Raw genomic sequence first — 24,956 nt, 5'->3', positions numbered from 1 at the left:
GTTTGGTAACAAACTATAAGCCATTAGAGTTCTTATGAATATTTATTTTAATCATAAAAAATATTTTTTTTTCTCTTGAATTTCAATTAGATGAGTTATATTTGCATGATATATTTATTTAGCCTATAAGATGAGAAAGAGAAAACAAATAAAATAAAAAGAATAATCAAGAAAAAAAATTTGTATGTCCTTTTTTTTTTACAAGAAAGATAAACTTATTATTTTAACTTTTAATTAGTGTTAATAATTTTTTTTAATTCTTTTTATTGGGTATAGATATTGTCTTTCAATTTTTAAATAAGAAAAAAATAGTGATATCAAATCATGCGTATGTAACATCAATGTCTTCTTATTCTATGTTAAAAAATAAATATATCCTACACGGACCTACTTGCTAGTTTTTCGAGACTGAAATAAAGTAATTAACCTGACCAAAAGCCCCCGAATAGTAACGAATCTTGCAAGATTGAATCAAGGCCCAAATCTCCAAATAATCACGTCGGGCCAGGGCCCATTATCAGCTTAATCCATTGCAAGAAAATAAAAATACATTTTATTTATGTGGGAAAAAGACCATGACTTTGATGTTGCTGGGTATTATGGAGTGAAATTTGCTGGTGGGTAGCTGTTAGATGACGATGATAAAGATGGTTTGACGAAAGATGAAGATGATTAGCATTAATGGTTATTTTTTAAGTATTTTTTATTTTTAAATTTAGTTTTTCATAACAGCACGTTAAAACCATTGAAAAACATAAAAAAATAATTTAAAATATAAAAAATATAATTTAATCAAAACATTTTTAAAATAGCAATGAATTCGTTGCTGATGATGGTGATGATTTTAAGAATTTGGAAGTATTGAATCTTGGGGTTAAAGAGTTGACTGTGTTTTTTTGAGGTTTCTACGTGTCCAATGTCCATGTCATGTTCTTCCAATTTTTAAAGGAAGAACGAACAAGAACAAAAATCATGTGTGGAACTTCAATCTTGCTGCATATATAGTCAAGTCAAATCCTGTAATTCAAACTGGGCAAAAAAAAAAAACTCCTCTATTTTCAACTGGAGATCCTTCTTAGAATTATCTCATTACAAGTGGAAATTATTTTGATTTAATTACTTTTTTAAAATAATTTTTTTATTTAATTTTTTTTTTTAAATAGAGGGGCCCATAAGGCCATACTTGTTTTTTAGCCATATCTTGGGTTCTGGGCTAAAGGCTTGGTCAAGTCCCAAGTCTTCCATCAATTTCATTTAATCTCTAATTTATTTCAGATTTAAAATAAATATGATAACAACAATTTTTTAAAGTTCAATTACTAGTTTGTCTACATTGTATTAAATAATCTCTTCCCATTTTTTTAATCAGATGATTAAAACCCTAACCATTGGACTAGATTATCCTTGAAAAAAGTAAAGAGGATTTGCCCCTTAATTTTATTGAAGTACTATAAAGTCTGGACTCAAAGAAGATTCTTTATAGAAAAGGAATTAGCATGCCTTGCTATGAAATCTCCTCTCTATTTTTTATAGAAGGAATCTTTTAAATACTGTTAATATATATTGGTTGGTTAGGTAATTTTAAAACAATTCTTGCACCACTGCCTCTCCATAAATTACCTGCCCACAACCGGAAAGAAATTAAATAAACCCTAAAAGTGCCAAGAATTCACATTATATAAACCCCTTGTAACAGTGCTATAAAGGTTGGAGTTAATAGGTAACAAAATTATGAAAAATCAAATCAGGTGGATGCAAGTTTTTGTAAACATTTCACCAAATTTGATTATCAATAGAGAATCAAGGAGTTAATATTAGATATTTTCTATTTAGTAGTATTGTCTTAAAACCTAGATCGGTCCAACAGATCGATTTAAAACCTAACTGTGTAGCCAAGAAAAGCTCAACCAATATTGATCCTCTATGTTCCTCCTAATCACTGCTGCTTTGACCTTTTTCATTCCATGGTTATTGCGCAAAAATAGGCAAATATTACCCACCTCTAGACTCAAAGCAATCGTTTTACTCAAAATTACCAGAATCCACTAATGTAACAAACATGGTCCAAGGCTTAAGCTGAAAACAAAGTTGATTTTCCAGTAGCATTGAAGTTGGTTGCAAGAATATCTACTGACAGCCAACAAACTAAAATGTTTCTTGAACTCAAAGATGGCATTTTTTAGCCTGCTCCCCTCAGGGAAGGAAGCATTCACTACAGATATTGTAATGACAGAAAAAGAACTAACAAAGCATATCAATGCAGAAATGTCGCTTGTTTATATTATCAACAAGTATACAAAAATCAACAAATCTCATCAGTTCAAAGAAAAACTGAAAATCAAATCCTAAATACACGAGCACATTCGGCAACAAACTCTAATCACCAATTGATCCATTATTTCTCATTAATCATCGTCATCGAGGTGCCATTGAGACTGAGAAATCAGTAGGCAAACCAATCTTTTCAGCCCAATTCTTTGACTCCAAATACAATTTAGACACTCTAACATCAACCTGCCCCATATCGGGCCTGTTCTCAGGATCATCATCCACACACTCCAATCCCAACAACACTATCTTCTCTGCGACTTCAACTGGATACGAATCCTTCACCCTCTTATCAACCCACTTTCTCAACTCACCCCCACCAACAGCCACCACCTCCCTTGCCCTCTCAATTACACTGATTCTCTTATACCCTGCACCCCCCTCGTCAAACACATAACTCAATGCCTCCTCCCCAGATACCAACTCTAAAATCACCACCCCAAATGCATAAACATCACCTTTCTGTGTCTTAACTCCAATTGATTGAGACTCAGGCGCCATATACCCTCTTGTTCCCTCGATTTTCATTACCCTACTATCCAACCTACCAAAACTTTTGGCCGAAGACCTTTCATTCCCCACTATCTCTCCACACAATTCAGCAGTCCCAAAATGACAAATCTTGGCATTTAAAGAATCTTCAGTAACTAAAATACCATAACTTTTTACATGATTATGCACATATTCTGAATTCAGACCTAAACAATGATGAATATAATCAAGACCATGAGCTAAATCCGTAGCGACCTTCATACGTGATAACCAAGATGACAAAACTGTGTAACTGGGATTCTGTGGATTTCTAAGACAAGTAGCTAAATTTGCACCATGAACGTATTCATAAACGAGAAAAATATAATTCCCTGAAGTGGATGCACCAAGAAGCTTGACCAAACTACTGTGATGACTCCTGCAAATGGTCAGCAACCTCTCTTGAAGCTCAGGTAATCCAATCTGACGGCGAGATTTCCTTTGAAAAAGAATCACTTCTTTTCCACGAATTGAACATCTCCAAGAGGTTGATGAAGAGGAAGAAGAAAAGGGTTTCTGTAAGAAGTTCTTCGTAGCTTTGCATATTTCAGAGAAGTCATAAATGTGAGGGTTTTCTGGTAATGAATCTCTAAGGCTAGAAAGAGAAGTTTTGTTTGAAAAAGACCAGGACTTTGATGTTGTTGAGTAGTTTGGAGTGTAATTTGTTGATGGGTAGTTGTGAGATGATGATGTGTTTACAAAAGATGAAGTCGATGATTTTAAGGATTTGGAAGCCATGGATTTTGGGGTTGTAGAATAGATGATGCTGGTGCTCTTTTTTGATTTGCACATGAGGAAAGAATGGGAAGGACATAAAAGAACTACAACAGGCTGATAGAACCATGAAGTCTTGGTTTTTGATTGTGGGGCAGCAAGATAAATTTTTCAAATTTGAAGAAATCTACGGGTCGATGGCTGTTTTTGGAGGTTTCCAGTTAGGTCCTTGTCCAAGCTGTCAACTTATAACTTGGAAGATAGGATAGACTGAGAAACAGAGAAAATTGGTCCATGGTATGGATCGGGCAGGAAGAATAGGAAAATAGCATAGTTGTTAGACTCTAGGGATTTTAAAATATTATTTAGTAATTTGGGTGTTACCCGTGAATGAATTTTGATGCTGTTGAATAGTAGTGTGGAGTATAACATGGGTATGACTTCAATCTTCTAAGTTGAAGTTTATATTACTATAATTAATCCCTTAGATTATCTATAAGTTAATGCATCATGTTTGCTTATCTAATCTACCCTAAATTGTAATAATTTACTTTATCCTTAATTTAAGATAAATGAAATAGCAGAATTTTCTAAATTATTATACTGATTAAATTCACCTTCAAGACCATGTCAAATGATCTTTGAACATGAACATCTTTTGTAGGAAAATAAGGTATGCTACCCCATTTAATCATGCATTTGACTCAAATAGCTATATATATTACCTTATATTTTCAGAAGAATAACCTCGTTAACTATTTCCATGGTGATGAGCAACAAATCCTTTTCTATACAAGTTAGCAAGGTATCGAAAATTCCAAAATTAAGATTATTAGCCCACTATCACAGATGGAGTGATTTCTTCTTAACATGTTTCATATATATATATATATATATATATATATATATATATATATTTGTGTGTGTGTACACATACATACTTGGCAAACGTTTTTATATAATATGTTACAAGTTTGAAATAAAATAAAATTGATGATGTTGTTGTTGTTGTTATTTTAATTTAATGTTAAGAATTAATTATTCATAAATGAATTTATACATTAATTAGAATTAATAATGTCAATTAAAGGTGATTTTAGCCCATCATAATTCAATATTCTCATTACTAATAAATGGACACAGTAGAGAGGAAGTTGATTTGAAGCAAATTTAAATATGCAACGGAAAGAAACAGACACATGATATATTCTGGCTGGAATACATATTTAATTTTTCATCATATAATTAAATGCGGAGATGGCGTCCATAGTTGTTCGTTCAAGGATTTGAATGCGGAGAGTAGCTTTAAATTAAGGAGATGCAGTGGACAGAGACATCTATATTACCTGCATTCAACTTGGACATGGCTTAATATAAAGCTCGTCTTCAAGCACTACGTAAGAGCTAGGTCATCGCCCGTAGATTCCAGGCTGGAATGCCAAGAATACAAACTATCAAGAGTGATGGGTACAATTGCTTCGATCGTGACCAGATTTATATATGATCACTGGAATTCATAGAAGCAGAGAAGAAACCTTCTATATATACACGCACATGGAGTATCCCTACGACAGTGCGCTGTTTCTTTAATGTTTAATTAATGTGGTTTTTTTGAGAAGTGGAAGAAAAAGGGAAGCGTCGTTTTCATAGCATAGATATACCACCTTTGAAAGACGTGCAAAAGCATGGAAATTACTTTATAAGTTGGTAAAACGAAATTGCAAGGAAGGCATGCATGCTGCAGATAGCATTCAAAATGATGAACACAATAACATATATATAATTTTAATTATTTAGTGAAGTTTTAATATATAATTTATATTATTTTTTAAAGTAATTTTTTTTTAAATTTGAAACTTATATACTCTTATACTATCTTATTTTTAATTTTGATGAAATAGAACACAACTTAGCCAACAAAACTCTAATATAACTATCTAAATCTAGTAACTTAAACTACTAAAATATAATTTATATTATTCTCTAACACTTCCATTCCTCCATCATCTTCCTCCTTGAGGTCTCTCCTGATTTAGCCCTTCACAAGCATCCACTCTCCCGCTTTTGTTCCCATTGAACGTGCTCTCCCTGCTGATCATCTAGCTACAGACCCCGAAGCAGAAACATTCAAGATCGTATTGCTAATAATGAAAATGGCATCAATTAATGTTGTGGTGGCAGGGTTTGTGCCCAGCTGGGTTTCATGCGGAGCATTTGCTGGTCAGGGAGTGCTATAGAGTGAAAGGATTTGGAAGGATATTGTTGTTATCAGTAGTGGCAGAACAGGCGGTTAAAATGGTGTTTAAGGGATTAGTGTGGTCAGTGATGGAGTGGAATGTGAACGCTGTTATTTTGTTTTATGAGAAGATGACTGCTGATGATGCTCTCCAATAAGCTTTGTTGGTCAAATTGAGATATTTAATGAAATAAATAATAATAAAGTATTTATATTCTAAATGCGTGCACTAAGGCCATACCTAACAAAGCTATTGCAATACTAACAAGCGATTTTTCGTGGTGTTAAAAGCGGTTTCTATTCCAAAAATAATAAGAACATAAACTTGATCTTTGAAAAATATACTTGTTGCTTTCATCTTCGCACTCCCAGTCTAAAAAGGAATTAGTAGATGAAGAATTATTTTGGGCTAATAAGTTGTTTATTAATTTTTATATTTTAAAAGAGTATTTTTAAAAAATATTTTACATTTATTTTTTTATTTTAAATTAATATTATTTGGTATATCGTTTTGATGTGTCAAAACAAAGAATAAATTTTAAAAATTTTAAAATATTACCTTAAAGTATTTTTAGTATTTTTTAAATAAAAAATAATCTTTATTACAATATCAAACAAACTCTAGATAAATTTTAAAAATAATCTTGGTTCACAATACCAAACAAGCTCTTAATATATTTTAAAAATAATCTTGGATAAACCAATATCACGATTTTAAAATTTAATAGTTTCTTACATAACTAAAAAAATAAGATATTATTTTTAATAACCTTAAGAGATGATTCAACTGGTTTTATATTAAGTTTTTTTAATGATTATAAATTTAATTTTTTTAGAATTATTAAAAATTTATATAATTATTAATTTAAAAATTTATATAATTAGTTAAAATATACATAAACTAATAAGCATTCACATTGATTAAAAAAAAAATACATCATCCATGATACGTGTTAGAAAGGCATAAACTAACCGGTACATGACAGCAGTTCTCCGGTCCTTCCGGGGGTGATGATGAATTACATTTGGGCCAGTGAAAAAATATTTGCTGAAAATTTCCTGCTTAAGAAATCTATAGTAATTGATGGAGCTCACGTGTCCGTCCATTCTTGTAACCCTGGGCTTCCAGCCCAGCATCAATGAAAGAGTCCGTTTGCTGTTGAGATTTCTAGAGCTCGGATCTCAAGAAAGTGACACCAAACAAGCCACGCGGCATATCCTACCATCTCTTGAGAAAAGTGTTTGAAAACGTGGTGGCATATATACTTTTTAAAGTGGATTTTGCATTTTAAAACGATAAAAAAAATACTAAACAAATAAATAAATAATAAAATAAAACAAAAGGGCTTAAAACTCGATGATAACCACAAACAGCAGGAGTCATGACCCTTTTGTGCTACGTCACTATGAGCCACTCGCCACTCGCCACATGCCACATGCCACATGCCAATAGACAACAGACGTCAGAGACTGTGGGGGAAAGCAAAAAAAAAACAAAACAATTGACACCTTTCGGTTTCTCACAAATTCCGATTTAATCGTCTGAAGAAAAATCAAAGATGGAGAAGGGTCCAAGGACATTCCTGGGGATTACAGCGCGTCAGATTAAAAAAATATTAAAATTGTGAAAAACTTTTAATTGTATTATTAAACTCGGATTAAATTTAAAAACTGTGACCTTGTATGTTTTAAAACTATTTTTGGTTTAATAATAAAAAAATAAATACCCATAGAATAAAAATAAGTTAATCTAAAATCAACATGTTTAGTAAATTATAAAAACTATTTCTTAAACATAAATGCATTATGGTCCTAAAAACAATTGAAATGAAACATTTCATAATATTTTGTATATAATTAAAGAAAACAATATTAACAAATATACTAAAATTATATTTAAAATATAAAAAAAAACATAATTCATGACTTTTGCTTTTAATATTACACACATATTAATTGGATAAAAGAAGAAGAAGACAGGCTACATAAAAACAAAGCTCAAACAGTTGGATATTCAAGTTTAGACCCGCACACCAGGATTCTTATTTTTAAGCTCAAACAGTTGGATATTCAAGTTTAGATCCGCACACCAGGATTCTTATTTTTTTTTTTATAAGCTTTGCTCCTTTTTTTATATATATAAAAAAAGAGTTTTGTCAAATAAAACTCTTTCAATAAAATCAATGAACTAGTGTTAGAAAAGAGTTTTAACGTCATATGAACAATGACGTTTTTTTAAAGAAGCAATGACATAAAATCTTGTTACCTACTCTTTGACTAATTTTTAACTGCACAGGGAAATTCACAACCACCATAGATCTCAAACAAATTGCAGGTAAGAACCTCCACCGTCAAAATGTTGCTAGGAAAGGGTGTCACCAGGTCGGATCAAAATTCAACTCAAGCTTCACCTTTAAATTCAATTTTAGATTCATCTTGCACTGTTTCAACGTTGAAAAGAAACAAACATACAAAGCTCAAAGTTCTTGCAAACCCTATCACGATTTCCTTCTCTGGATTCCATTGTGGATAAAGATCAGTAACCGAACAATCATCGAACATATCAGAAGACAAACGACATTTGGCAAAACAAAAGGAAATTGGAGATCAACAAAGTCACAATTTTTATCCAATGTCAAGTTCAATAAACATTAAGATTTGCATATAAAGTTAACAAGAGTAAGACTGAAATTCCTCCTTTTTTTTTTTGGATCAACAGACTAGAGAATACTTGCAGTAAATAGAAACATGAAAAGCATAGAGTCATGATATGATCTCTTGACGCCTAATCACACAACAGAACACCCAACATGCCCTAACTCCTCGGGAAAACACAAGGAAACTCACTTCAAATAGCATCACGATAAGCATCAAGAGCAGGGCCAGTAATCCTGCAAATCCTCCATTCAGGCAAAACATTAGCACCCATCTCCTCATAAAACTTGATGGCATTAACATTCCAGTCAAGAACCACCCATTCCACCCTCCCATACCCCATTTTCACAGCCTGTGAAGCCACAGCAGAAAGCAACATCTTCCCTAGTCCCTTTCTCCTATAGCACTCTCTCACGAACAAATCCTCCACATAAAACCCTGGTTTCCCCAAAAAAGTTGAGTAGTTTGGAAAAAACAAAACAAACCCAGCAACCACAGCATCTCCATTGATCCCATTTCTGAATGTTTCAGCTTCTGGGTCAATTAAAGAATGATCCAGGTTAATGATTCTTTCAACGGGAGTGAAGTTTTGAGAGTGCAAGTTCGAGTCTTTTTCAAAAGGGCGTGAGGAGACTTCAAGAAGGAAGATGGTGAAAGAGTGGAAAGGTGGAGACTTGAATAGCGTAGAGGCAAGCTCGGATTCTGTGGCAGTGAAAAGGTGGGTTAGCTTTTCAAAGATTGCCATTTGGTGGATGAGTTTTTGGATGTGAGGTACGTCCAGTGGTGTTGCTAAGCGGATCCGGGAGAAGAGAGGGTGGCCTACTGGTGTTGAGTCAGAGTCTGGGAGGCCTGTAGGGGCGGAAGGCGCAGGGGTTGGTGGTGGCGGCGGTGCTGCTGCTGCCATTTTAGTGGAAATGGAAATTGGGAGTTTCTAGAGAAGCGAGGAGATTTTGTGAGTGATGGAAGCAATGGGAAGGATGGGGAGTGGAGCGGATACGTGGGGGTCTTATATTTGAGGTTTTTACTTTTTAGTGTGTTTTGGAAGGATAGGTTTGTCAATATAATTTTTTTGGGATTTTTCCTGGAAAGTTGCTATGCTCATGGGAAATGGATGATCATGTGTAAATTGCATATGATCCAGAAAAGCGGTTAAAAAAAGCCTAGCATTTGGGTAGTGGACAGGATGATCCTGGAAATGAGTTGAAAACCTACTTGCATCTGGTGTGTGCTTAGCCCATTCCAAAGTCGATATTGACGAAATGAACAGAAGGTATACAAAGACAGAACAAGTAAACAAATCCATTCATGAACAGAGTATCAGAAAATTTCAAAGGAGAATAAGAGCTCGATATCTTTCATGACAATAAATAATGTAATTTCATGATAACCCAGCTTCAAGGAAACCTACCTTGACCACCAGAGAGGCCTCAAGATGTTATGGAGTGTAACACCTCTAAAAGAGCTTCCTCTAAAGCAATTATTCCTGCCATTGCGACCACCAGTCCTATTCAAAGGGTATAGGTATCGAAAGATCCAGACGAATAGAAACTGGAAAAAGGGTTTTCAACTACCACTGCATTCAAATAATTGTGAATGTCCCACTACAAAAGGATCAGTCTAACCCTAACCTACAATATTCAAGTTTTTACAATTGACTTTGCAAGCCTATTTGGCCTCAAAATTCAATTTCTCATTTCCATATGATACAGATCCAGCCTGATTACAAAATAAATCTTCATGCAGGTGTGTTTGAATAGTGTCCTGTTTTCCTCCTGTGCCGACTGAAGTCTGATACAAACCTGAAAGAAAGGCCACAGCCTTCAACCTTGCACAGGTATGGCTTCTCACCAGTGTGCACCCGAATATGCTCAATCCTGGCCCATGCCCACTTGAACGACATGGAGCAACCCTTCCATGGACACTTGAGGGGTCTATCATCTTCATGAACACGTTGATGAACTATTGCATATTTGTGGGAACGAAACTTCTTACCACATCCATCATATGTGCATCGGTTGCGCTTGTGCAACTGTAACTCTGTCTTTGTCTCAAAACTCATGCGGCAACCTTCTAGATTACACTTGTGAGATCTCTTTGTGATTTCTTTCCTTTTTGGGCAAGGAACTGAAGCATCAGAAGGTTTCCTTGACCTCTTTGTTACTGGATTCTCCTCAGCTGATTTTCCATCGTCAACCTCACTCTTACATATTGCATCTTTCCCTGCCCTTGGTCTCAATCCTTCGCATGGACTCCTGATGAAGCCATTGCTATTGAGCTTGTTTTCTGTTGGCTGCTCCACTTCACTCTTTCTTTTTCTGCCCTTTCCAGCATTTGATCTAAAGTCTACCAGACTGGACTCAATGCTCTCAATCTCCTGAGATGAACAAACTTCATTGCATTTTACCACACTTTCTCCACCACATGATTTGCATTCAATGTCACAACATTTTTTAACTGGGGAAGGAGTAGGCTGATTTACCAGAATAACACAAGTAGACACAGGTCTGTCTTCGTTAATAGAACTTGAACTCTCGTGCATTTTCTGTGCTACACTGTCTCCAATCACCACATCATTGGACTGAATTTCCTGCTCCACTTCATGTTCTAAATCCATACAAGAATACAAGTCTGGAATAACACAGATCTCTCTTGAAGCTTCAGCAAGTACTTGGTTTTTGGTTGCAGAATTAGGGGCAAATTCCTCCACGGTGCTTATGTCTGTAGTTGGAATTTCTAGTGGCACAACAGTGCCTAAAGTAGAACCGCTGCACAAGTTATTTTCAGCAGAGTCCTGCCTATTTAGTTTAGAGAATTCTGGTGACGCAGTAGATGGATTTATTTCCATTTGTGTACCAGAACATGGAGTAAGTTCCTTCTTAGAATCATTTGCAGTCAGAAAAACCAGCTGCTCCCCACTTTCAAAAGCCACACCATTGCACAAGTTGACTGCAGCATGCGGCTCTCTATGAAATTCAGAACTTTCATCCATAGGAATAATATTAGGCCCGCTAATAACATCACTTAGAACCAGTTCCTCATGACCCCCATTTGTGATTTCATTTTCTTGCTGCATCTTATTTTCTGCTGCACAGGTCTCTTGTTCATGATCACATCTTTCATCCAGTGGGGTAGAAGGCCGATTCATCAGTGTGTCATCACTTGAAGAGCATTGGTCACCATTGGTTCTGCTTTTAGTCTTGATCTCTCTCTGCACTTCATTATCCAAAGTCACAGGAGAAGAAACCTCATTGTTAATAGATGAATTCTCCACAACTACATTCGCCATTTGTGCGACAGGGAGGTGAGAAACATGTAAACTTGCTGAGTTAGCAAGATCAGAAACCTCATGCATTGAAGCATCATCATCATCATCCAGGATCCTTCGTTGTCCTTCTGAAACCAAATCACAAGTCTCACTCATAATGTTGACATTTCCCATAATTTGATCCTCTATCTGCATTTCAAATCTTTCATTAGCTGCAGTGTCGAATGGACTGCAGCATTTTGTGGTGCAAAAATCCTGTCTTTCACTGGTTCCTCCTGAGGCATTTATCTCATGCTCTATCTCACAACTACCACTGGCTTTTACATTACAAATGTTCCTCTCGGTGTTTGATTCCTCCAGCAATCGATCCTCAATCTGCCCCGCAACACTTTTGACAGCCATGGTAGCAGTGAGAATTGAACCTGCAATTTGTGAAGGAGCAGAATTCAACGTCAAACCACTAGCTGCTTCCAGCACCTGGACCTCATGCAGCATTTCAGAATCGTCAATTGGAGAAAAACCAAATGCTGCAGAACCACTTCTGGTAATCCCAATGTTGCACGGGTAAATCAAGGTAGTTTGTTCAGCATGCTTATCAGGATCATCACCACTAGCTCCTGAAACTTCTTCTGCCAAGCACTTTCTAGAGCATCTTCGAAGCCCATTTGTGGAATAATCTATTTTTACCTTGTACTTCCTTCTTGTGTAATGAATAAGTTTTTTTTCTTTTTTGTCAGTGAGACCATCTGACTTATTCCCCAACGATTCATCTTTGTTTGTTTCCATAATCTTGCATGGTTTACAATTGACAGGCTGATTTAACTTGATTCTTGACCGAGATCTTCTAGATTGCCATTTGATGTTTAAGAAATCTGAACAGAGACTTCTGTCAGAGAATAATCCTCCCAATGCTAATGCATGTTGAACTTTCTTAGATGGAGAGTTCTTTCTGATCTTTACACAATACCGTAAGTTGATACCCAGTTTCGATGTCCAATCTTCTCCACATTCATGATGATCTTCATCATCGATTGCAAGATTTATCAAGTTCAGATTTTCTTGGGATGCAGCTTCCAAAGGAATCTCGTGATAATTGAAAGGATTCTCAATTTCCTCCGCAATGGCAAAAGCATGAGCTTTTATCTTTTGATAGTCTACATATAAAATTTGCAAAATAATCATTGACCAAATCGACAAACAGATAGCAAATACCAAAGAGAATGAATAGGATGGCACATCATGCATGTGTGTACTGTTAAATCTCATTTTACCAAGTGACTCTACAGAAAAAAAATGTAAGTCCACCTCACCTGAATGGCAAATTATAAGCATGTTTGCTCCACCTTTAGACTGTAACAGCTCCTCAATTTGGACACCATGCTCCAGGCAGAAAATACGAGGTCTCAAAAACTTACAAGAAGTGTTCCACCCTGTTGGCACTGGAAGATCCTTCAGGGACACAGAAAGATCAATCACAGGAGCATGATCATCTGCAGAGCCAGAAAAATGGACAAACCGATTAACTTTAGCACCCAAAGAGGCTCGGCTGTACATAAGAGTATGTTTGCTCTGATAAGATTTTATGTTTTACATAGAAGTTATTACTAGAACTCCATTCCAAATCAAGTGAGAAGTCATTAGCAAATGCACGAAAATGAAAGTGTGAAAACGAAAAATAAAGAGAGATGGGAAGAGGCAGAAAAGAATACACAAGTATCAAGTAAGATAAAAGTACAAAAACTCAATACCTGGAATGGAGCCTTTAACAGAGGTATCAGGATTTGGAGAGGGCTGAACATTATCGCTTCTTGTAACTCCAGGCTCTTCTTGAGCCAAAAGATAATCCCCAGGCGTAAGTTCTATAAATGCTCTCTCCGAAGGTTGTACAACGGACATAAATGGAAAACCAAGGATTCCACATGCCACACATGCTAATGTCCCCGAATCAACTTGAAAATCACACGACAAATCATCTTCCATGTATAAATCATTGAGAGTTTCCATATACAAGCTCATCTCCTTAAACAGATCATTCTCATTATTATTACTATTTAAGTCAGAATGAACATGGGAAGCATTTTCATTTGATGTAGTAGTGATAGTAGAAGTTATGCTGAGTAATTGAGACTCTTTACTTGCACAAGGAAGCAAATCAGGGTTCCATATCACCACATGACAAGTGGAATTTTTCTCAAGAAAAGCAGATAAAACATCATTTTCCTTTAACATGTCTTCTAGAAAAGCCTTCTTTACTGACAACTCTCTTTCTTCTCTCTGACGATCTCTAAGACGAGAACTCCGAGCACCTGGTAGTAAGGATCTTGGCACTCTGGCATCAAAAGAAATCCAACAACAATAATCAATAAAGCATGCAAATAATAACTTTATAAAAATATGAAAGGAGGGGTCATCACAGAAACTGTTCAAATATAACAACATAAAGCACTGCATGACAGAAAAATATTTGTGTGGTTATGGGGCTTGTAAGCTAGATGGAATTTAGCCAGATATATCTAAATCTTACAAAAGTAATTCAAGTGTATGCAAAAAATCATGTTGAAGGATTGATAAAAAGGCAAATTAGTTAATACCCTGAACATCTAGTGAAAAAACAATTGATTTCAAATAGAAATCAAAACGTATATACAAAACTTGTTGAAATGGACTGAAAAAAATGAGATTCAATATGGGTCATGTTAATTAAAATAAGTCACGTGGATCTCAAAGTTTTCTATTGATCACCCTAATAAGACATGCAATGAAAGCAATTAGAAAAACTAAAACGATCATTATCAATTTTAACCTAGTAAACATTTTATCTATGCTCCATCAGGCCAAAGCTTCCATTTCAACTGAAAAAGCAAACATTCTTCATAGAGAAAGTTTCATAAACTACAAGACACAAGAAAGCTAAAGTTGATAATCCACTGACCTGGAAACAAAAGACATGGTCAGCAGGTATAGAAGCTGTTGATGAGAAAGCATGGGAAGATAGTTCATGGCAGCTCTACGGACTGCAGCTTCCTTAGCTACTTTAAGCCATTGTGGAGTTCCAAAGTTGGCAGCTTCCCCACAGTTAAAACCTATCAAAATCCAAATAAATAAATAAATAAATAAAAGAAAAGTTATCTCAAGCAAGAGAGGATAAAACAAGGCAATAAAGCATACCATGGCTGAATCCTACATGGTAGGCCCTTGGAAAAGTCACAACAAATTCACCAGGATTCTGTACTAACCTACAGCAAAACAATTACAGTCAGTAGAACCACCAAATCCCAAGATCAAGACCACCTCTAAATCTAAGTTTTCATGCAAAATCAACGGAATGACCCACCTACAACAAGGAATGCCTGAGGAAATAATTGCTTCAGGAGACAGAAGGGTTGTCTTCTCACCCAACAGACTCAGGGCAGCTAGAAAAAGAAACCAGAATTTTAAGTTACAAAAAAACATATAGGAGTTAATGCCTAACAAGTCCAGATTCAAACAAACCATTTCATTGTAACAGAGTTGATACAAGTTGCCAGACTAACAAATATCCATAGTTACTAGAACTTGCCAAATCTGAGAAAATTCAAATGAACCAGCTTATGGTTTGTTTTAACCGTAAAACTAGAAGAAAAGAGAATGCAGCTGCAAGATACAAATTAGTTAATCACAAAAATTCTTTGCAACCTGATTCAGGCCTCGTTTATCATCAATTCTGGTACAAATTTAGACAGTTGGCCTTAACAGGTCTGGCAGGTCCAATTTCGCATAAACAGCTAATCGTTCTTACATCTCATACCTCTTTGTGGGTTAGATTTATTTCCATTGTTTAGAAGTCCACAACCATGAACTTAAGAGTCACGATTAGTCTACCGTTAAAAAGGAAACCAGGCAGCATAACACCAATTGGAGAAGCTACATTGGACCTGGATAACAATAGGTGGAAATTTGAGAGAATGATGGACTAACAGATTGGAGAAGTTTCTAACAGTGAAATATCTCTGGTTGCAAATAAACATGCAAAATGGCATCAAATAGCAGGACATAATCATTGACGAGATATATCTCCAACGCAACTACTTTTCTGGAAGTCCATTTATTTGCTATGATTTTGGCAATAAAATGGCCAGGCAGAAAGAGAGATCAAGTGAATAAAATGCACAAGGAAGAGGACTTCTTCATAAGAAAATGCATAATCTCAAGGAAGTTGTGACAAAGGATTTGTATCAGTCATAATAAATAACATGTCAGAAATCAATGCATACCTAGTCGATCAATATTGCCACCATATGCCTTAGTGCGTATAACTTCCTCAAAAGCAAATACATAATCTCCAGGGACAGCATACCAAGTCTTTGGAGAACCAATATGTAGAAAATTCATGCTGTGAAGCTCATGATCCTCAACATGCCAAGCAAACCAACTAAACAACATACCAATATAGACCATAGGAGAAGTAACACCTGGGATATCATCTGGCATAAAACGAGTAAGTGAGCCAGGTGAGCGAGCAATCACTTGCAGATTCCAAGGGCTATTAGAAAGCTTCCAGCCTGCAGTACCTTCCATATCATTAGATGCAGCTAAACTCTTTTTCTTAGAAGACTTCAAACTATCCTCTGCAGAAGGAGTTGCGGATGCCATAGATGACCTCGGTGTCATCTTCAAACACATGCTTGGCCCATTCTTAACAGTAACATCATTATTATGGGAATTCTTTACACCATCGATATCATTTTCCCGGCAAACAGGGATTTCTCTACTCCGGCGATAAGACTGATATGATGCCCTCTTCCTTCTCCGTCTTTGAAAATATCGAAAGTGACCTTCAGGTTCCCCAAATCCTGAACCAGGCACATCATTTGCATATTCCACATAGATAGGCTTCTCGGAAGCTGCCTTCCAAAACAATGCCTCCACAGCCAATGGATTAACCTCCTTAATCATACCCAATAAACTCCTCGCAAAAGCCTTAGACTTAGACTCAAACTGTTCCAACGTATAAACCTCGCCACTTTGCCAAACTTGCTGATGAACACCCGATAGGGGATTCTCCTTATCCACCCCTTTTGCTTTCTTCGCACTTTGCCCTAACTCCTGCTGCCTAGTAGTAAACACCGCCCTATTCTCCCCATCATTACCACCATCCCTTAAAACACCATTCGACAAGTCCACATCATCACCCAATTCCGGACACTTGGACAGCGCCTTATTCAAGTTACTGAAAACATATCTTTTCGAAGGTTTAGGCAATGGAGGTATGATCTTACAAATCCCAAAAGCACTAGCTTCCTTCTCAATCTTCGATATGTAAGCTATTGGGTCTGCAAATTCAGTATCGGTTGGCCTAAACTCAGGTGCTAAAGGCAACCCTTTTAACCATTCGGGTATTTCCACGTTACCCATTTCAACAAATTATTCACATTAACACCAATTACAAAAGCACAACAAAATCACCATTGCTACACCATATCATGCTCAAGTATGCAAGTCTTCATTGCCATTCAAGCTAAAAAAAACCCATATTTTGAAAACCCCAGTTCAAAGATTCTAGCTTTGTGAAGTTGTTTCATGGGTTCAGTGTTTCATTGTGATTAAGCTACATTAACTGGAAAAAATAAGCAAAAGTAACATAAATGTAAGCCAAACAAAAACAGAACCTGGTAAAAAGCAAGAGACTTTCTTTTGATTTTGCCCTAATCAAAACCACCAGGCTAGAGAGAGAGAGTGTCAGAGGGGGAGAGAGAGGAAGAGAGAGAGTGGGGGGGTCTGTGCAGGTTAAGGGGGGGGCATTTTCTAATACGGCGCAGGGTAGCGTTTTAAAGCGTGGGTTTGTCAACGTGTCAAAGGGAAATAAGGCGCACGGGTGGAGCTCCTGTCTGTTCACTGTACGATTTCAGTTGAGGGCCCATTTTTTAGCGCGAAATATGGGTGTGTTGTGTACCTAAGAGCGCAATTTAGCACCAGGCGGTGTTAAAAATATGGAAAGGGACACCATTGCAATGTCTCTATGGTGATCTAGAACGTCAAAATTTTAAAATTAATAGCACCATGAAAATTTATTAATTAATTGACATGTTATTTAATAGATAAATTAAAAAAATTATTAATTTATACATTAATTAATAAATACCAATTTATTATAATATTAAAACATATTGAGCTTAATACATATAGTATATATTGTAATTGTATGAATATTATTTAATTCTTAAATTAAAAATTATCATTATTATATATGTTTTTCTTATAAAAAACTGAAATTGTTGAGCATTTTTTAACTAGCTAGTGGAAAATAAGACAACTTAAAAATTGTTAAGTGACGAGAAAATTACTAAGAATATCGTGAAAAAATAAAATAAAAAATAAAGCTATGTAGTTATATATTGAAGCTTGTCCATGGCAACTATACATTTAAAACAATAATCACGTTATATATTTTTCTCTAACAATACAAAAATATTATATTAAGACTCTTTAATAGTCAAAGAAAAGTTAGAGATAAAGACTAAAAAGATAACAATTTCAAAACAAAACATGTAATATTAGAGTCATATTTTATAAAAATCTTTTAATTTAATTGAGTTACATGTATATATAACTTTAATATACAAAGAAATTATTACTTTACATGTCTGGAAACATGTGTGTGTCTTGTTTAAATATATTATATTATAAATTTAATGAATTATTAATTTACCATGTCGATACCAAATCTAAATCTACCAAAAAAAATAATTAAAATTAATAATTATTTGAATATTTATATATCAAAGTAAAGACATGGACTTTTTTTTTTAGAAGAAAAAAATAAACTTAATTTCGAACCATAAAATTAAAAAAATTTCATGTTTTTCTAATACTTGCATGATGGTATTTTGGTTCCACAACACCATAAAATCATAAAATTAAAGAACATTTATTCTAAAATATTTTTTTTTTTTGCTAAATTGGAGATTTAAAGAGTTGAGATTAAATAATAGGAGCAGCTCTTATCATTCCTCTCTATCTGGCTAGGATTTAAGCTTGAAACCTTCTAATGAAAATTCAAATTCTTAATTTGTGACTTTTTTTTAAGACTAAAATTTAAATGCTGAATAAATTTGACATGATACAAATAATCTTATCAAATTGACTTTGGTGATTATATGAAATTCTATATATATATATATAAAGATGATACAAATAATCTTATCAAATTGACTTAGGTGATTATATGAAATTCTATATATATATATATAAAGCAGAGAAAAGGGCATATATGATCATCCGGCCCATCATTTCATCACGGGAAAGATGCGTTCCCCACCCTTTGAAACTTCAAAGCTCAACGCTGGCTTATTCTGGTTCACTGTTCAAGAATTATTTACTTAATTTCTAATTTAAGAAAATTAAAAGGTTATTGAAATATAAAATATTAAAATTGGTTGATAATGTACAATAATTGATGATTAATTTGGTGGTTGAGACGACAGTAATGACAATTAATCATATTACTTTATGATTTTATTCCTTAATTTATTAAGCCACCAGAAATAGTCAAGAGCTTGCTTGTCCATGCTACGTGCCTCTCAATTTCTGAGGCCTAAACTTCTTATCAAATCAACTTGTCACTTGCTCTTTGCTCTTATTACAACATTAAGGTATTTTAAGGGTAACTTCTGACCATTGAACTCTTATGTGTTTTCAAGGGATAACATTACACAGCACGAATCAAAATTAATTAATTTTACATGAATGGATGTAATGACAAGAGCTGTAATATTATACAGTTTTTAATTATTTATTTTATCTATCTATTCTTTTAAAATTTATTAAAATCAAGTTTGAATAAGTAATTTGGATGACCTTATAATTTATCTGTGATCTAATTTCCATCATTGATCAACTCTAAAATCCAAATTTAAAAGTTTTTTTTTATAAGAAACCATGATATTGTATTTATTTTATTTTTTTCAAAAACCACACTATTTTAAAATTAATAACATTTGACTCTGGATGATCTAATAATCTAGTTTAGAATTCAGATTATACTTGACCAAATCAATTTTAAAAATTAAATTTAAAAGGTTATTTTTTAAGAAATTATGTGTTTATAGTTATTTTATTTTATTCCAAAAATAAAAAATTAATCTCGTTCAATTTTTAATGATCCAATAATTTAGATTAAAATTCAGTATGGAAACATGATGTATGAAAGATGATTGAGAGTTTTTGTGTTTTAAAAATATTTTTTTAAAAATATGAAGTTTTTATATTTATTTTATATTTTAAATTAATTTTTTATATTTTTAAATTGTTTTGATATGATGATATTAAAAAAAAATTAAAAAAATTATTACTTCAATATATGTAAAAAAAAAAACTATTGGAAAAGCTATAACTATAATCCGTTAATATTTTTTCAACAAGGCCACTTGAAGCTGATGAAAAAATGTGGACAGATATTAATCAGCACAGCTGATCAAATCAACAGCGCATTTTGATGCTCCCCTCTTCACGAATTACCACTGTCCTAAAATCCCGAGGCTTTTCTCGCAAACTTTTCATCAAGAAAACCAGAAAGAAAAAAGAAATATTGAAGATCTAAGCCAAAAATTAACCATATCAATCGCATTACAAGAACCTGCTGCAGCAGCTGGCAATCACTCCAGGCCCGTTGCACCAACGAATCAGAAGAATTTGGTTAATATCAATTCACATCGTCTTTATATAATATTTTTCCAACAATTAACAATGAGATTAATAATGGTGTGCTAAAGAAGCTGGCCGGTTAGACAAAAAGATTTTCTTGCATATATATATATATATATAGCCCAGATGAAGACTCGCTAAATGTTCTATCACCAACATGAAAGGAAAAGAAATGATGATAATAATCCAAATACTCTAGTGAGCTGTATCGAACTAGATTTTGCAACCTCACAAGACATTAAAAAAAAAAAACCAGGTTTGAATGTACAGCACTAGCAGACTTATCTACCTGTTCTGATTCTTGCGAAATGCTTCCGGGTAGTCCACACCAACAGAGTCTCAATTAGCTGTGCAAAATTCCAGGCAGGCTGTCTCACATTTAGGCCGTAATGAACTTGGTGCAGTTTCAATGCATTGTGGAAGACAGCTATTGACACATGTTGTCAATGGGTCATCGACTGCACATACAATGACAAGAAATGTCAAGATGAGGAAGGCGGCGACGATTTTCTTAATGGCCATTTTCTTTTGAGACTCAGCAAATTTTGAATGGACTATTAGGTTAATAAATAGGTGATGTTATTGCCTATAGTAGGGCAAAGAGCTGCGGTTATCTGGGAAAAGAGATGGGCTTCACAGATTGCTATTAGTGGTTTGGAGTAAAACAAGGGAAAGCCTGAGGCATGCATGACCCTTGAAGCCGAAGGCTACAATTTTCTGAAGAATTTAAGGTCCCTTGACCATTCGGAGAGCTGAAAATGTGGGATAACAGTGACATTCTCAGATATTTTAACTTTTTTTTGGTGTCGTTTCTTATCATTTGGACAAGGCCACAAGTAATTTCGGAATATCACGTACCCACCCTTCTTGAGAAAACTGCAGTTAACCTGATAATAGCAGCTAAATGATCTGAAGGCAGGATTATTTTCACTTTACCATGTAACTTTCTTATTTCCTCACGAACTCATTTAATTCAAAGAGAAATATCAGATGTTTTTTGGTGTTTCTAAGAAGAACTGAAGTTGTGTACCTTCTGTTCTATGGTACTAATACTGAGAAAGCAATGACTTTGCAACCCTAGTTACATTCTCTTCAGTGAAACCAAACTTCTTAAATGTGTCCAAATATGCTCCACTAGCCCCAAACTCTTCCACGCCCATAACTATACCTTCTCTACCTACATACTCACTCCAACCCATTGAGGATCCAGCCTCGACGCTAATGCGCTTTGAAACACTCGATGGCAATACATGCTCCTTATACTCCTTTGGCTGCCTGTTGAAAAGTTGCCAGCAAACAAGAGAAACAACCCTCACTTTCCTCCCTTCTTTCCTTAGAATCTTAGCACTCTCTTCACAAAGACATAGTTCAGAACCGGTACTGATTAATATGATATCTGGCAAGCTTTTACCAGAATTGTCACTTAAAATGTATCCTCCCTTTTCAACTTCGTTTGCTGATGTTCCTTCTAAGTTTGCTGCCACCTTTTGCCTTGATAATGCAATGACACTAGGTGCATCTCTATTTGTTATAGCCTCTCTGTACGCACCAGCAGTTTCATTTCCATCTGCTGGTCTGAAAACTAGAAGCCGTGGTACTGCTCTAAGTCCAGCAAGCTGTTCGATTGGCTGGTGAGTTGGGCCATCTTCCCCGAGACCAATAGAGTCATGCGTCATGATATATATTACTCCTGCATGGCTCAAGGCAGAAAGGCGGATTGAGTTTTTCATGTAGTCTGAGAATATAAGGAAAGTAGCTGCAAAGGGGATTAGACCACTTTTATGCAATGCAATTCCATTTGAAATTCCTGCCATTGCATGCTCTCGTACTCCATAGCGAATGTTGCGACCATAGAAGGAGCTATGCTGAAAGTCTTGGGACCCCTGGAGATAGACTTTGTTAGAAGAAGCAAGATCAGCACTCCCACCAATCAGTCCTGGAAGCACCTTGACAAGTTGATTCAAGCACTTTTCGGAGTACCCGCGAGTAGCATCCACTGGGTCTGTTACGGACCACTCCTGTTGGAATAAGAACAATATCTTGTTAGTGAAATTGGTTTAGATCACGCTACGTTGTCATTTCTGAACTTAATAAACTCCTTCATAGGTACAAAAGAACTGGAAACAAAGTAAACTAAACCTTCTAATGTTTCCAAGTATGTATATAGAGTATCTTGTAATCTGCAAATTACCGGTAGGCAGCTTTCCCAGTTAGGAGGCAGACCACCACTAAGAAGAACTTCAAATTCTGCAGCCTCCTCTGGATAATTGGTTTTGAAATAGTCGAATTTAGAGAACCACTCTTTCTCCAATTTTTCTCCGTGATCCGTCTGAATTTGCATTTCCCTGCAGTATATTACGGCACAATTATTCTTCTGACGAATTCTTAGGTGTGGCTGTAGAAATGAAGTTGCTAAACCAGAAATGATTCAGTAAACCAGACCTATAGACCATAGGAATGACATGGAATGGCTCCCGACTATCCCATTTAACTTTCTGCCTCATTTGCTTCACATCATCTTCTTCAAAGTTTCCATGGTGAGCTTTCGATGTCCCTTCCTTTCTAGATAATCTCCCTATCAAAGTTTTCACCTGTGTATTTAGAAGATTACAGGTGCAATTAGACATATAACTGGAAGTATTTGTTAAATTGCATACAGGGTAGCTATGGCCTAGTCAATTTGCAGTTTTTTCGTTTCACAATTGCTTCCCATGACATGAACTACTAGAGGGAATCTCAGAAAAATAACAAAAACTGAAATTGGTTTTTCAGTGAGCAACTTTTGATGAAGTCACGAACTCTTATGAAAGTTGGTTTTTCAGTGTCACCAAAAGCAGAGAGAAGAGCATCGTTGAATGAATCCATATCATCATGTGTGTCATCCACTGTGATTGCATTCCAGCCAAGAGCCTTGAATCGAGCGGATATATCTTCAGAAAATGCCAGGCTAATCGGTCCATCAATGGTATTATGATTGTCATCGTAAATCATTGTGAGCTTGTGGAGCTTCCAATGTGCAGCCAAAGATGCAGCTTCATGCGTTATTCCCTCCATGGCACACCCATCTCCCATGATGCAATATCTACATCAAGAATCAGTGTCACAACTATGGAAACCTGCACATCTTGATGTTATTTTTGCAAATGAGATAGCTAGAATATATACTAACGTCCGATGGTCAACAATATCGCAATCGGGCTTATTGAATCTAGCAGCCAAGTGAGCTTCCGCTAGGGCAAGACCAACCGCGTTAGCGACTCCTTGACCAAGAGGGCCTATTGGAAAATCATATATAAAGTAAATCAATATAAATTTCCTTGAGTAATTAAGCATATACACATTGCTCCCATATAGTTTATCCTTCATATCAATACAAGCTGCAGATGATCTTTTTTTTATAAAAAAAATTCATACCTGTTGTGACTTCGATACCATCTGTTACTGTATTCTCTGGGTGACCTGGGGTGCGACTCCCAAGTTTACACAAGCGCGTCAGGTCTTCTAGCTGAATGAAGCATTACATTGAAATTTGTAAATTTAAAAGCCTCAAATGTGCATAGATATATCTATGCTGGAGATGGGAACTACCGGGAGTAAAGAAAACTAAAGTTCAAAAGATGCATGAATAGCCTAGAACAATCAAAATTAGGACTTCTGGTCTTTTACTCAAGACCTCAACTGACTACTCTGTCTTTGCAGGAGGCTGCTAGACCTTAAAACATTAACCTCTTGTTGATCACACATTAATTATTCCTGTAATGATATATTAAGTATCGGTGTTGGTTGGCATAAACAATCTGATATAAATGTTAATTTCTTAATCAAGAACTAGATTTTCCCTGTTCAGGCAGGAGAAGCTAATCTCAAAACCATTGAATATTTAATAGAGACAGTATTTTCTGCAATGTAAATAGACACTTCAATTAGAAGCTTAAACTGACATAAAAAGTTACTGAGACTGAAAAAAGCCAATACCTGAACAGATTCGAACCCAGCAAGATGAAGGCAAACATACTGAAGTAAACATCCATGACCAGCACTCAAAACAAACCTATCCCTGTTAAACCACTGGGGGTCTCTTGGATTATACCTCATAACATGTCTGTATAAATAATATCCAGTATCAGCCATCCCTAGTGCCATTCCAGGGTGACCTGCTTGTGCATTTTGAACAGCATCTACTATTAGCATTTTTACATTGTCTACACATCTCTTGTCAACCAATTTTTGAAAGGACTCATCATCAATATCATCAATGTTGCAATCGATGCTATCATTGTTTGTTTGTAAGTTCTGGCTTTTGGGTTGTTGAAATGCTTGTTTGAGTTCTTGCTGCCACGACAGTTTGTGGGTTTTGGATAGAGTGGCTGGTTTGGTTACGCGTGATTGTTTAGTTTTGAGAGAACTGCAAAGAGTGAATGAAGTTGGTGAAATTTTGTTGTTTTTGTTGTCGGGAGAGGGTTTGGAGGAAAGGAGAGAAATGAAAGGTTTGGAGAGAAGGGAAGAGAGAGCCATGGTGAAAGACAGAGATGGCGGTGCCTGCTG

General features: G+C 35.4%; 4 protein-coding genes across 4 annotated transcripts; all 4 read right to left on the bottom strand.

Moving 5' to 3' along the window:
- Window positions 1-1,885: 1,885 nt before the first annotated feature.
- On the bottom strand, window positions 1,886-3,711 carry LOC105137119 (lysM domain receptor-like kinase 3). Its single transcript, XM_011042729.1, has one exon. The coding sequence runs from the start codon at window positions 3,649-3,651 to the stop codon at window positions 2,416-2,418; it is 1,236 nt and encodes a 411-aa protein (XP_011041031.1). The 5' UTR covers window positions 3,652-3,711; the 3' UTR covers window positions 1,886-2,415.
- A 4,698-nt stretch (window positions 3,712-8,409) lies between these two features.
- LOC105137118 (probable acetyltransferase NATA1-like) lies at window positions 8,410-9,628 on the bottom strand. Its single transcript, XM_011042728.1, has one exon. The coding sequence runs from the start codon at window positions 9,366-9,368 to the stop codon at window positions 8,658-8,660; it is 711 nt and encodes a 236-aa protein (XP_011041030.1). The 5' UTR covers window positions 9,369-9,628; the 3' UTR covers window positions 8,410-8,657.
- A 377-nt stretch (window positions 9,629-10,005) lies between these two features.
- Window positions 10,006-17,513, bottom strand: ELF6 (Zinc finger (C2H2 type) family protein / transcription factor jumonji (jmj) family protein). The gene is made up of 7 exons (XM_011042727.1): window positions 15,983-17,513; window positions 15,064-15,142; window positions 14,898-14,965; window positions 14,662-14,812; window positions 13,478-14,058; window positions 13,040-13,219; window positions 10,006-12,883 (listed from the first exon to the last, which is right to left on the bottom strand). Exons 1-7 carry the CDS (start codon window positions 17,121-17,123, stop codon window positions 10,200-10,202), a joined length of 4,884 nt encoding a protein of 1,627 aa, XP_011041029.1. The 5' UTR covers window positions 17,124-17,513; the 3' UTR covers window positions 10,006-10,199.
- A 3,901-nt stretch (window positions 17,514-21,414) lies between these two features.
- On the bottom strand, window positions 21,415-24,956 carry LOC105137116 (transketolase, chloroplastic-like). The gene is made up of 7 exons (XM_011042726.1): window positions 24,387-24,956; window positions 23,826-23,916; window positions 23,581-23,686; window positions 23,211-23,493; window positions 22,854-23,002; window positions 22,603-22,756; window positions 21,415-22,429 (listed from the first exon to the last, which is right to left on the bottom strand). Exons 1-7 carry the CDS (start codon window positions 24,924-24,926, stop codon window positions 21,458-21,460), a joined length of 2,295 nt encoding a protein of 764 aa, XP_011041028.1. The 5' UTR covers window positions 24,927-24,956; the 3' UTR covers window positions 21,415-21,457.

This window comes from Populus euphratica, unplaced genomic scaffold (assembly GCF_000495115.2).
Source record: "Populus euphratica unplaced genomic scaffold, PopEup_1.0 scaffold63.1, whole genome shotgun sequence".
In the NCBI taxonomy this organism is placed as follows: Eukaryota; Viridiplantae; Streptophyta; class Magnoliopsida; order Malpighiales; family Salicaceae; genus Populus; species Populus euphratica.
The sequence above is the reverse complement of the archived record's forward strand: the minus strand, read 5'-3'. Positions and strand labels throughout refer to the sequence as shown.

Coding starts and splice junctions, on each gene's coding strand:
- LOC105137119 (XM_011042729.1), bottom strand. CDS start 3,651: ATGTGCAAATCAAAAAAGAGCACCAGCATCATCTATTCTACAACCCCA.
- LOC105137118 (XM_011042728.1), bottom strand. CDS start 9,368: ATGGCAGCAGCAGCACCGCCGCCACCACCAACCCCTGCGCCTTCCGCC.
- ELF6 (XM_011042727.1), bottom strand. CDS start 17,123: ATGGGTAACGTGGAAATACCCGAATGGTTAAAAGGGTTGCCTTTAGCA. Junction 14,813..14,897: donor CCATGTAGGATTCAGCCATG/GTATGCTTTATT, acceptor GGATTTTGATAG/GTTTTAACTGTGGGGAAGCT. Junction 12,884..13,039: donor GCTTATAATTTGCCATTCAG/GTGAGGTGGACT, acceptor TTTTATATGTAG/ACTATCAAAAGATAAAAGCT.
- LOC105137116 (XM_011042726.1), bottom strand. CDS start 24,926: ATGGCTCTCTCTTCCCTTCTCTCCAAACCTTTCATTTCTCTCCTTTCC. Junction 23,687..23,825: donor TGGTATCGAAGTCACAACAG/GTATGAATTTTT, acceptor ATTTTCCAATAG/GCCCTCTTGGTCAAGGAGTC. Junction 23,494..23,580: donor GATATTGTTGACCATCGGAC/GTTAGTATATAT, acceptor TTCTTGATGTAG/ATATTGCATCATGGGAGATG.